Here is a 12844-nt window from a genome sequence, read left to right as displayed (position 1 = left end):
CCTGTCCACCAATCAGGGGTGCGTTTCCCAAAACCATTGTTCCAACAATTCATCACAAGCAGCATTGCAAAGTTGCGAATAGGAACTACAGGTCTAGAGCTGTGGTCAGAAGGTTCATTCCTTACTATTATGATAACATAGTGACCGTCATGCTTTCACACCCCATCAAGAACCCTGCGTTTAGCAAACCAGAGGCGTCTCATAAGGGCATTTAATCTCTTTCCCGCTGTAACAAAAGGGGAGGCAGGAACCGGCGAACATTTAACACATTTTAATAAAAAAAAAAAAGCCACCTCACGGTAGACTGCCGGCAACTGAACATATAAACTAATGTAACATATGCCCGGTCCCGGTCCTCTCTCGTCATACACTCCTGCCCCTCCTCTCTTATGCTTCCGGAGCTCCACCTTGAGAGATGCGAGACCGGTGCACACACACCTGACACTCACGTGACAGGCTTCGCGCCTTTCCCTCATGGCTTTCGTCCCGACCTGCTCACCACACCCCCTCATTCTCCTTCACAACTCCTTCCTGGTGGAACATTCTTCCGAACTCGATCCGGTCAACCACATCTCTCACAACCTTAAGAAAACTACTTACCCTTCTCTTCTGGGAACACTTGACAGACAAATTAGAACAAAATGTCTCCGGTTACTTTCGTAACCTCGGTTCCCTGAGAAGCGGGAACGAGACATTGCGGAGACCGCATATGAAACTCCTCCTCTTTTTCACTTTTCCTGAAGTCCTATAGGATAACGCCAGTAAAAAACCGCAGCGGGCTGCGCTGAACAGGGCAGACACCACAGCAGTAGAACCAGCACGGAATCCCGGGCGATATAATAGCGAAGATAAAGTACACCAAGCACAGTGTAAACAGCAATGCGGTAACAACTGTGTAGCATGAAAAATTATAAGGTAGAAAATAAAGCTTAGTCAGCACTCACCGAGAGGACTTGAGAAGCCAACGAGGACACATCCAATCTGTAGAACCTGGCGAAGGTGTTCTGTGAAGACCAGCCAGCTGCACAGTATATGTCCTGAATAGATGTGCCCTTAGACCAGGCCCACGAAGAGGCGATAGCCCTAGTCGAATGAGCTCTGATACCGAAGGGGCAGTTCTGACCCTGACTCTCGTACGCCAAGGTAATAGCGTCCACCACCCAGTGAGAGAGCCTCTGTTTTGAGACAGCCCGGCCTTTAGTACCCCCACCAAAACATATAAAGAGCTGCTCAGACTGCCGAAACCCGGCCGTGCGATCAATGTAAGCCCGCAAGACCCTTACCGGGCAGACCGCTCTCTTAGCGTTAGCATCCTGCGAGTCTGACGACTCGGAACACAAAGCGGGCAAAGAAATGACCTGTGCTCTAAAAGGGGTAGACATGGACTTTGGCACATAACCCGATTTCGGCCAGAGAGTGACGCTGCAGTCCCTAGGTGGCAGAAGACCTAGGTGGCAGACCGCCGACGCCATGAGACCCAAAAGCCTCTGGAACTCCCTCAGGGGAACAGATAGGCCTGGCCTGAGCAAACGTAAAGCTGAAGAGATGGACTCCGTCCGCTCTGGGGAGAGGCGAGCGCGCATCTCCACTGAGTCGAAACATACCCACAGATACATTATAGACTGACTCGGTGTGAGTTTGCTCTTCTGCATGTTCACGCGCAGCCCCAGGGATGTCAAGTGACAAAGCAGCATCCGCGTGTGACCGATTAGCGCCTCCCGCGAGTGAGCTAAAATCAGCCAATCGTCCAGATAATTGAGAATAAACATTCCGCTCGTTCTGAGAGGGGAAAGCGCCGCATCCACGCACTTCGAGAATGTGCGCGGAGCTAATGCCAGCCCGAATGGGAGGACAGCAAATTGGTACGCTGAATCCTCGAATGCAAATCGCAGGAACATACGGTGGCGTTTGGCTATCTGAACATGGAAGTACGCATCCTTCAGATCTATCGACACAAACCAGTCCCCGGGACGCACTTGTGCCGGGATCTGTTTTAGAGTTGTCATTCTGAACGCTCGCTTGTGAAGTGCTCGGTTGACGGGTCTCAAGTCCAGAATCGGATGCAGACCACCATCTCGCTTGTGCACTACAAAATACCGGCTGTAAAACCCGCTTTCCCGCTCGTTCGGGGACACACGCTCGATCGCTCCTTTCGCGAGCAGGCTGCAGATTTCCTGCCTTAACACAGGCGCGTTTTGCACCGACGTAAGCGACGGGACCACACCGCTGAAGCGGGGAGGTCTGCGCCTGAACTGCAGGGCGTACCCGTGTTCTATCACGTTTAGTAGCCAAAGAGAGATGCCTGGAATGGCCTTCCACGCGTCGAGAAACAGACATAACGGCCGAATCTGGTCGGGGGTTACCGTCAGCGGACCGTTTAGGGGAGCGCGCTGGCCCGGCGAGGCTAAATGCACTGGCGGGAAAATAGCTCGTGCGTGAGAATCCAGCGGTCTCTCGTCCACGGGAGCGTTCGTGGACGAGGGAAGGCTGGTTATGGCTGGGACTAACTGCGGCTTCGCGCTGCACCGTGGCAGGGCAAGGGACGCAGCATTTTGTGGGTGAGGGGGAAAGAGCTCCTCTTGTGAACAAGTATGTGTTTTTATTGCATTCACACAAACAACACTTACAACATTGCAATAATCGCCCTCAACCGCGGGGGAAAACTGTTGCAAACAGCGGCGTTTGGGGGACGCCGGCATGCTCACAGACTCTCTCTTCCTCTTCCCAGGTCTGTCAGGACGACAGCTTGGCAGACGATGACGCTCCGCCATCGTGACGCGGACCCCTCTTCGGCCCGTACCTCTTCTTAGCTGGGCCCGCCCATTGTTTAGGACGGACGTCCTGCTCGCGACCTCGACTAGCCGGTGCGGGAGCCGCGTGCTGCTTGGCGGGTCTCTGCGAGGAGTGCGGTGCGGATGAAGAGCGGGCTCTTGGACAAGGTTTGTTAGGTCGTCGAGGCAGCACGTGACTCATGGCCTTGGCGCGCTTTTGCCAAAACAAAAAGGCTCTACTACCGACTTGACGACGTCACCAAAGAGGCCGGAGGGAGTGATCGGCGCGTTGAGAAGGGACTTACGATCAGCTTCCTTTAGATCCGCCAACGTAAGCCACAGATGACGGTGGAGGACGACCATAAATCCCATAGACCTGCCGATAGCCTGTGCTGTGCGCTTCGTAGCCATCAGGGCGAAGTCGGTCGCCGCCCTCAGATCCTTCGTGACGTCCGCCTCCAGGCTGCCGCTATCCAGCGACTGAAGGATCTTAGCCTGGAACACCTGCAGCACTGCCATAGAGTGCAAAGCGGAGGCTGCCTCGCCTGCGGCCGCGTAGGCTTTGCCGGCGAGATGGGCGGTAAACCTGCACGGTTTCAAGGGGAGGCCAGGGTCCGAGCCCAATGAGGTGGTGGAAGGGCACAGATGAGCAGCGAGGGTCTCCTCGACGGGTGGCATGCGCACGTAACCGTGGGCTTCAGCCCCGACCACGTGGGCGAACATGGTCGGCGTAGCAGCGTGAACGCGCGCCGACTGAGGCGCAGACCAGGATTTCACCACGTGCTCGTTGACGTCTGGGAAGAACGGCGCGCTCTTCTTCGCCGTGGTCTGGCGGCGGCTCGCCTGAAAGTACCAGGAGTCGAGCCTACTTTTCGCTGGCTCCTCAGGTGAATCCCAGGTGATGTCGAGCTCGCTTACGGCCCTCTCGAGAACCCTTACGAACTCCTCGTGGAGGTCCGGGGGGCTCTCTGGATCGGGACGATCCCGCTCCGATCCTGCCCAGTCCTTGTCCGAAGCAGAGATGGACATGGAGTCATAGTCCTCCTCGGCACCGAAGGAAACGGCGTCCGCGATGGAAGGCGGGGGACGAAGGCGCTCGGTGAGCCTCGACCCTATGAGTCCATGAGCGATGTTCCTGCGAGTCCTCAAGACACGCGCCGGCAGGTAGGTAGCCATGTAATAAGCGTATAATGTATAGCGAGGTGGTTGATATAGCAAAAACAACCCCGATAGGGACCCCGGCGCGAATAAACATTATCCCTTAACTTACATAGCAATTAGTTTTAGTCTAAAAAAACAAAATATATTAACGAAAACACTCGAAATGTCAACAAAACAAAAACAGAACATCTTCCCAAACACATATGAAGCTTATTTTAAAACCTCGAAAGCATAAACACTCATTCAAAGTACCTGGAAAAGGGAGATGTGTCATGTAAATAACCATAACCCTAAGACTTAAGGCAGAACAGCCAATCATCAGCCGGTGTCATGTTTGAGAGGGAGGGGGAGAGAAGAGCCGAGCACAGACAGTAGAGCGGCCAGAGAAACAGAAGAGTGCCTGACTGTAGTAAGGCGTTTGTGCAAAACTGCGGAAAAACTGCAGAAAAAGTGTGGGTGTTAAAACCCCCACAACCCCCACCGGTGCGACGCGCCTGCTCTCTCTTTCTCTCAACAGATATTGTTCTGGCTTTTGTTGAAACTTGTAACTTGGTGTTAGGACCTTTTGTACTATTACTCCTGTAAGTCGCTCTGGATAAAAACGTCTGCTAAATGACTAAATTTAAATATAGACTTACGTGCATCAAGCTTAAGAGCAAAGTAAGAAAGCAACATGCAGTGCATTCCATATCCACCATTCTAAATAAATACAAATACAATTTTACATCTTTTTAGTTTGTAAAGAAAACAGAAGTGCTGTTTTTATTTTATATAAGTGCACATGACCCTGAGGAATCCCTGCACGGAATGACGTAGGAAGACACTTATAAATTAATTAAACATTGTGAAATAAAACAACAGATAAGAAGTAGAATAACAAAAGTAGCAAGAATTTAACATGAATCTGATCTGACTGTATTTATTAGTAGACATCACACCTGTGTGGCATCATCAACAAGATCGCTGAACCAACTCGGTTCAAACATTTGATCTCAGACAGATTTACTACGGTTTCTTCGTTACTACTTCGTTATATTTCCTTATCAATGCATCGTACTATGGTGGTTAACCAGCGAGTTATGTTGTTGTTCGAGAAACGCAGCCCTGATTAGGTTTGGGTTGATATTGGCTTTAGATAAGAGACTTGTACATCATATAAATCTATGTCCTCTGCTGATTTAGGGTTAGTTTGGAAAGTTATTTCACAGTTAAATTGTTCCACAATGTCTAGTACCAACCAGAACTGTTAATCTAGCAACAAACATTACTTGACAAAATCACAGTTACTGACCATAGAAGTATTTGTACTTGTGTTATATGGTAATATGAATATTTTAACTGATTCACTTCTAAAGTTCATTTGACCATTTTTATCAGTTTTTTTATTTGAATATATTTAAATATAATGGACCATTTATATCTTATTTTAGCCATTTTCGTTGTGACATCGGTTAGGCTTCTACTGGCGTTATGTGTATTTTTGTGTCAACTTCACATTAAATACAAAGGTAAGTGCATGTTAAAATATAATATATTATATGAAGTATATAGTTCTATAATGTATAGTATATACATATATACAGTATCATTTTTGTACTATATGGGACCCTGGATCACAAAACCAGTCTTAAGTAGCACAGGAATATTTGTGGGTCAAAATTATCAAATTTCCTTTTATGCCAAAAATCATTAGGTTACTAAGTAAAGATAATTTTCTATGAAGATATTTTGTAAATTTCCTACCATAAATATATCAAAACTTTATTTTTTAGAGTAATATGCTATGCTAAGGACTTCATCTGGATAACTTTGAAGGCGATTTTCTCCTTTTAGATTCAGATGCACCTTTGGATTTCACAGTTGTAATTTTTTTTATCTCTGTCAAATATTGTCCTATTCTAACAACCCATATATCTATGGAAAGCTTATTTATTCAGTTAGAAAAATTGACACGCGAGACGTTTTGTTATCCAGTTTCACATATAATACTATACTGTACTATTTACATATGAATGCAGGTCATTTTTTTATTTTTATTCACAGTCTTACAGAAAAGATGGTTATTACTTATAATGATGCTTCTTGATATTCCTCTATCAATCTACTTGCATCTAGTCGCATTGGAAAGGGAAAAAGGTATACTTATTTAAATCATATTAGCAATGTTTTCAAAGTAAATAAATTAAAACTTGTTGTTAATGTTCATTAAAGTTTTAATATTTGGGACAAGAATGTATTTTTTTGTATACTGTATTATACTTTTTCTTGTACTTCAAAGTTATTTCAATTTAAAACATCTCTTTGCTGTTTGGGCAGTTATTACGTAATTCAAGCAAGACGAGAATGGGGAATACTAAACGAATGATATAAACCCCAGGAAGCCGTGGGTTACAGTGGATTTTATAACATCTAAGGGCGTTGTTTACACTTGTAATGCACTGCTTTGTGGGGTTTATTACTGTTATAAAACAGTTATTCCACATGCGTAGCAAGGTTTCATAAAATAAAGAATATAAAGGGTTATTTAGGCTATGTAATGCGGTCCGCAGTTATAAATCGTGTATTTTATAATGGCTTAACTCAGCTCAACCAATCAGAATCAAGAACCGTTTTAATATTTACAGTCGCCAGCTAAAATCCTTATTAAACAACATGTTTAGGAACAACGTTTAAAACGTGAATGAACTGTACCATAACATCTGTTTCATAAGCTTAAATTGCGCTTAAAAATCAAGTTTTCGAAGTGGCTTCGCTTAGGGTTAGTGAGTGAAGAGTTGATAATATTAACAGTCTTGACTGCAACTGATACGTATAAGTGACTTTAGTAAGTCCACAGAATCACCTTACTAATCCTCTGACATTCACTGTGTTTTGAGCTTCTCTGTTATTATGTTGTTTGTTTTAACAACAGATTATATGGGATGGATCTCAGTCATTTCATTTATCCAAGCCCTGAAGATGATCGTGATTTTCCAATGCAGTGCTCATGGTATTATCCACATTGATCTCAATTACAATGCTGTGTATTCCCAACCTCAACCGTATCTACCTTGTGCATTATTGACCTTCAAATATGAGGTATATAAGTGATGTTAGATAAGTGTGTTAAAATCTCTGAGAAGAGCTAAATGTGCCTTTTACAAAACCAGTAAAAATCACAAAACCTTTTTTTATTATATTTATTTTATTTCATAGGTACATGAGCTGCATCTTTAGATTGATTAAACTGTAAAACACAAAGTTTGTGTTACTGTGAATTTTATTCAATCCTCGGGGCAAACTTCCTTTTATCACAATCTAAAAATTGCTGGGTTGTTTTTAATCCATCTTTGGGTCAAAAAGGGACGAATAAAGCTGCTGTGTTAAATTAAATTATTTTTTTATATTTGATCCAACAATGGATTAAAACAACTCCGCATTATTTACAACCTGGTGATTGGGTTTTGTCTCCTTCTGACCCAAAACTGGTGTAAAAATAACCCAGCATTTCTGCAATAATACATGATATATTAGAAAAACCTTCCATGTGTTATTTGATCTTTTAATCTGTGTTTTCTGCTCTTTTACCTACGAATTTTGCACACACAGTAAAATTGTCAGGAGTGCAGAGACAACAAGACAATGCAGAACAACGCAGGGCAAGCCTTGATTCTACAGAGATGACACGTAAGACACGCAGCTGCACATTAAACAAGATCCCACAGCAGATCTACACAGCAAACAAATCTACATCTTTCCTTCAAAGACTTGTAATGATTTCTTGAAAGGATTTCAAAATGTCTAAATGCTTAAAGATGAAGGTTCTTAAGGGTTTTTTACAGTAGTGCCATAGAAAAAACAGGATAAAACATGACTTTGTGGCATAGCATTGTGGCAAAGGTAGAGTCACATTTGTTTCAATGAGATCAGGTCGTACGACCAAGCGAATGAATGCAACTTTATGATTGTTTGACGTAGCCTGTGCTCTGTGTCTGTATTAGTGCCTCTCTGCAGTGCTGTTATCTACATGTTTGGAGCAGTTGGTCTTGTTTTGCTGAATTCTGCTGCACTTATGACAGAACTTGTTTTGAAAGCACGTAAGTGAATACGTCTTTTACATTACATTTACATTTATTCATTTAGCAGACGCTTTTATCCAAAGCGACTCACAAAGAGTTCAGGGAGCAATAAGCGATATGTCATAAAAGAGCAATAGTACATTAGGTGCTAACACAAAGTTACTAACATTTTCTTTCAATGTAACTTTTCAACACCATCCAGTTTTGTGGTATACAAATACATTTCAGATTGCATCATTTAACATGTTCTTTATAGATGTTTCTGTTCTTTTTATTTATGTCATTCATTGATTTCAACTGCTAGGAACTGGTGAACGTGTGATGAAAGATCTGAGACTCATCGTCTTTCCTTCTGAGTGTGTTTTTGCCTTATCCTTGCTGGTTTTACAAATGCATGCTTTCTGTGAGTATTATTGAAATCTTTCATCTTTTTTTATAGATGATATAGACAGTATGACTTCAGCAGTTAAAACTTTAAGAATTATTATTGTCATTTTCTTTAAAAAAAATAAAACTGAAAACGAACATTTAAGACTCAATACAAGTTGAAGTTTAAATTGAAGCTCATAAGAGGACAGGATCTTTCAAACTAGATGTAGGGGTGGGTTTCAGAGATCAGTGATCTATTAGATAATGATGATATGTGTTTTACTTTATGGTGTTAATTTGACAATTCTCATTTTCTCTGTCTAACGCCTTCTGTCAGGGTGTAAGACTGAGTAAGTTCATATTTTTATACGCTAACTTTAACTTTAAATTCAAGGATTTATTTGTATTCATTCATTTTCTTTAATTCTGTTTTCCAGTGCACATCATGATCAAAATAACTTTACTCAAAGAGATCTTGAGGTAATTTACTGAGTGTTTAAACTGGGAACTTAAATCTTAAAATATGTTTTTGTAAAATATATATTATAACATATTTTCTCAACATAGAACACAGAAGCTCATGAATTGGAGACACTGTTGGCACCTGATACTGGGATTTCAAAGGCACGTCATAGAGGAACAGGCCTCCTGGGGCCTGTACCATGAAGCTGGTTTAGGTGGCTAGCCAGCTATGTTTCAGTTTAGTTTGTGCCAACCCTGGGTTTTAGGTACCATGAAAGTAGCTTGGCTTTATTCGGTGTTCGTCGCCATGGTATCTTACGCTGCACGGCTAACCTGCTCCGCGGCAGGCTATGTTCTGGATTCAAGATCTCAGACTGAAGTTTGACCAATCAGCTGTGAGCAAAGAAACATATAGGTGACGTAACTGACTCACAGTGCGTGTGTTGTTTTTTACTGTTTAATAAAATAAAAATACTAATATAAAAATATATAAATATATATTACAAATATAAAATTAAATATTGTTTACTATATAGGTAAAATCTGATTTTACAGATTTGCTGGCTTTCCCTTTTACTCACATGAAATTCAATAAACTTACTTATATTCCACTTTTATTGTATCACATGTATTTGCATTGCATTTTTTACATTCTGGTCTGTGGTGCAGAACATCTAGGGAAAACTTTCAGTTTCACTGTATTAGGACATTTTTCTTTGTACTAAACGGCTACATATAAGACAAACCCATACATTGACAGGTGACATCACATATATTTTATCGCTATTTTAATCCTTTTTTTTAATCTACATTAGCACTGTTATGCATGTTATTGTGGCACATACATACTTTTCTGTGTATTATTTTGATTATTGATAAAGACGGTTTTTATTATTTTAAGGGATTTGCAGCATCATACATTTTCATTTTACTGTGCTGGACAATTTCCTTGTCCTGAACCGTAGTTTTTATTAAGGCTTCAATGAAATGACTGACCCTGGTTAATGGCGCAAAGTCTTTTAAAGGTATAGGCTTAGTCATTCTGTTGTAAAAGCAGGCGGTTTTATTAAGTGTAATTCTTATATTTTCTTCCGCTTCTCTGTGTTGCAGAACACACCGCTATTTTATAATTCTTAGCTCCGTTGTATTTCTGCAAAAAAAATTACTCGTTTTTTTTCTGCAGAGCATCATATCAGACTAAAAGGAGACCAACATGCAACCAGTCCGCGTTATTTTTGGGGCAACTTGTTTGACATGAACCATCAGTACACGGTGCATTTATTGATTTTAAACACGTAAGATGTCAGAGTTTACAATGCAGAAGCGGTTTGGTGTCATTTGCCTGTCAAATTAGCCGTTTACAGCTTTAACAAATTTGTACAGAAGTTCAGAAATATATGAGAATGAACTTTATTTGCACGCAACTCCTCTCATGTGTACTCGGAAGGGAAATGATGAAGCAGATGTAAGGTTAACTGCTTCTGCTGCCTGAATGGATGGTTTTTGTCCGCACGCAAGTTAAAATTGCAATATGCAGGAGCTTCAATGAACATTGTTGTAATATTTCTGTACCCATGCCATACATAAATAAAGTTGCCCGCAAGGACATGGACCCCTTGTAGTTCCACCGAGGACCCCGCGGATCCTGTTTGCCCTACAGCACTACAGTGAATGTGTGTACTATATAGTGTTTAACTTGCGCATTAACGCAATCACCAGTGTTTCTGAAACACTTCTCTCTTGCGTAGACAGCAGACACACATCACTCCATGACTGAAATTCATGTTTGTGTTCATATTGTTGAAATCGCTTTATCCATTTATAATGCGATTGGTTTAGCCATGCTGACGTCACTCGTTCATGTGCTCGCGCGCAAACTAATCTCAGCTTCAGGATCAAAGCTGGAGTTGACAAAGAAACTCCACGAGCTGCTTCATGGTACCAACAAAGCTTGATCACGTTGGTTTGGATTTGTCAACCCAAAACTAATCCAATTACCCTGAGTTTGTTCAGCTACATTCATGGTACAGGCCCCCTGGAAGATAATCTGGACAAATCCTTCATCTATGTGTTAAGTGTGTTTGTTTACTGTTATTTACAGCTTCTCTAACAAATGTAAATTCTTTCCTACATCGGTGTGAGAAACTGTAAAGTTTAGTCTAAAGCCCATTTATAAAAAGGAATATGGTACCATGACCCAAGGACATTTCATGTAGGATTATTGACTGTGAAAAGGAACAAAAGATACTGGACAAAATGAAACCATAAGGGTAGAGAAAAATATGAATGCACAGCAATGGTTTTACCGTCTTATGCAGACGATGAATCTGCAGATCTGAATGAGATGTTAAAAGTCCAAAGTGACGATTAGAAAAGGAAGAAAATTGGCTTTGTATTGAATATTCTCAAAAAATAATGTTAAGTCAAAGTGAAATTGGCTTACTCAAGGAAAAACATGCCCATCTTTACAAATAAAAGGTATGAGAGAACTCCTAATTCAAGATGGACAAATCAATTACAGTCATCTGGTGGTTGAGCTACAAGTTTTCCTTCAATATGACCTTTGATCATGACTCTGTGGTAAGGCATCGGGTTAGAAGTATAAAAGGTCATGGGTTTGATTGTCAGGAACACATGTAATAATAAAATGTAAAGCTTGAATGCACTGCAGGTCACTTTTGTCACGAGAGGCGTGGAATGTGTGTGGAGGAAGAACCCAAGTGCAGGCAGCGGGGACGAAGGGGTTAACACTAGGACTTTAATAAATACAAAACACAAAACAAACACCCACAAAAGGGGGAAAATACGAACCAAAACTAAAATCCCACATTGAAAACAAATACTTCCCACATTGGGGGCAAAAACAAATACTTCCCACATTGGGGGCAAAAACAAACTACTAACTTGACCAAGGGAACTAGGAACTCTTACATACAGGGCAGGAAACATGTACAATGAACGAGCACAGCACAATGAACAGAAGGACGTTTTAAAGGGGAACAAACACAGTATAATTAATAAGGGGCAGGTGAAGGTAATGAAACACTAATGGGAAGGCTAACGAGACAAAAGGGCGGGAAACACTGACGAGACAAGAGAAAGCACATGGCAAGTCAGAATCAAAACAAAGCCATGTCTTTCTCACACAAAACCTAAGGCTATGCCATGACTCCGCTGCAAGACCAAGAATACACATGACATGATAGCAGAATCATGACATCTTTGGATACAAGCATCTGCTAGATGCATCAATGTAAATAGTTAATGAAAGTAGAGATAAAATGACGACCATAAAGTTCTATGTTCTTTATCTTTTCATTCACATACTTTTATTTATAGTTTCTATAATATTAGAAGAATATTTAGTTTTTATGGAATTTTTACTTTATAACTTGAAGCTTTGTTTTTATATTAAATTTTGTTTCTGTTTGCATGATATTCGTGCTTAAATGTTTAACTTTTTTTGCAAATAAAGAGAAGCGACAATGAAAAAGTGTTTCTCTTTACTGCATGTATCTGCCTTATTCTGCAATATAAGTGAGTATTGTTTCAGCAGCTTGAGTTTTTGCCAGTGTGTTTGTTCTGGTCCATTTCCCCCAGAATATTGTTTCTTACTTCGTATAGTTGTTGATGCACTTTCAGACTTTCTTTTTATGTCAGTACTGCTGAGGATTGCTTTTCGTGACTGATATCTTCTTTACAAACCTTGGATTGAATGTCATTTACATTAAATCAGACGGTCAAATGATTGTTTATAATTCTGAGGTGGTAGTTCATATATTAATATAAATGATGTCATATAGTAAACCTATGACACGCAGTAGAGTGATGATGGTGTTAGTCTGCTTAATCCGCCACAACCCACATCAATTTATGTCTCAAAGGGAAACTTCACCCAAAATGGATCTTCTGTCATTTACTCGCCTTGAGTTGATCCAAATGTGTGTATATATGTCTTCGTTCTGATGAACAAATAGAAAGATATTTTGAAGAAAGCTTATAATCAGAGAGATTTTACCCCTC

The 12844-nt window shown here is 41.4% G+C and overlaps 1 protein-coding gene across 1 annotated transcript in view; it reads left to right on the top strand.

Annotated features, from left to right (window-relative positions):
- LOC306894597 (uncharacterized protein) overlaps positions 1–9280 on the top strand; it is a 31038-nt gene extending 21758 nt beyond the window's left edge. The window contains exons 10-17 of the mRNA XM_079457278.1: positions 5363–5440; positions 5976–6068; positions 6844–6921; positions 7521–7598; positions 7913–8008; positions 8295–8397; positions 8797–8839; positions 8927–9280. Coding sequence (XP_079313404.1) covers positions 5363–5440; positions 5976–6068; positions 6844–6921; positions 7521–7598; positions 7913–8008; positions 8295–8397; positions 8797–8839; positions 8927–9025 — 668 coding nt within the window. The 3' untranslated portion in view covers positions 9026–9280. The remainder of the gene's footprint in view (positions 1–5362; positions 5441–5975; positions 6069–6843; positions 6922–7520; positions 7599–7912; positions 8009–8294; positions 8398–8796; positions 8840–8926) is intronic.
- Positions 9281–12844: the final 3564 nt, after the last annotated feature.

This window comes from Barbatula barbatula (assembly GCF_947034865.1).
Source record: "Barbatula barbatula genome assembly, chromosome: 5".
Lineage (NCBI taxonomy): Eukaryota > Metazoa > Chordata > Actinopteri > Cypriniformes > Nemacheilidae > Barbatula > Barbatula barbatula.
Note: the sequence above shows the minus strand (reverse complement) of the source record. Positions and strands in the feature narration are given on the sequence as shown.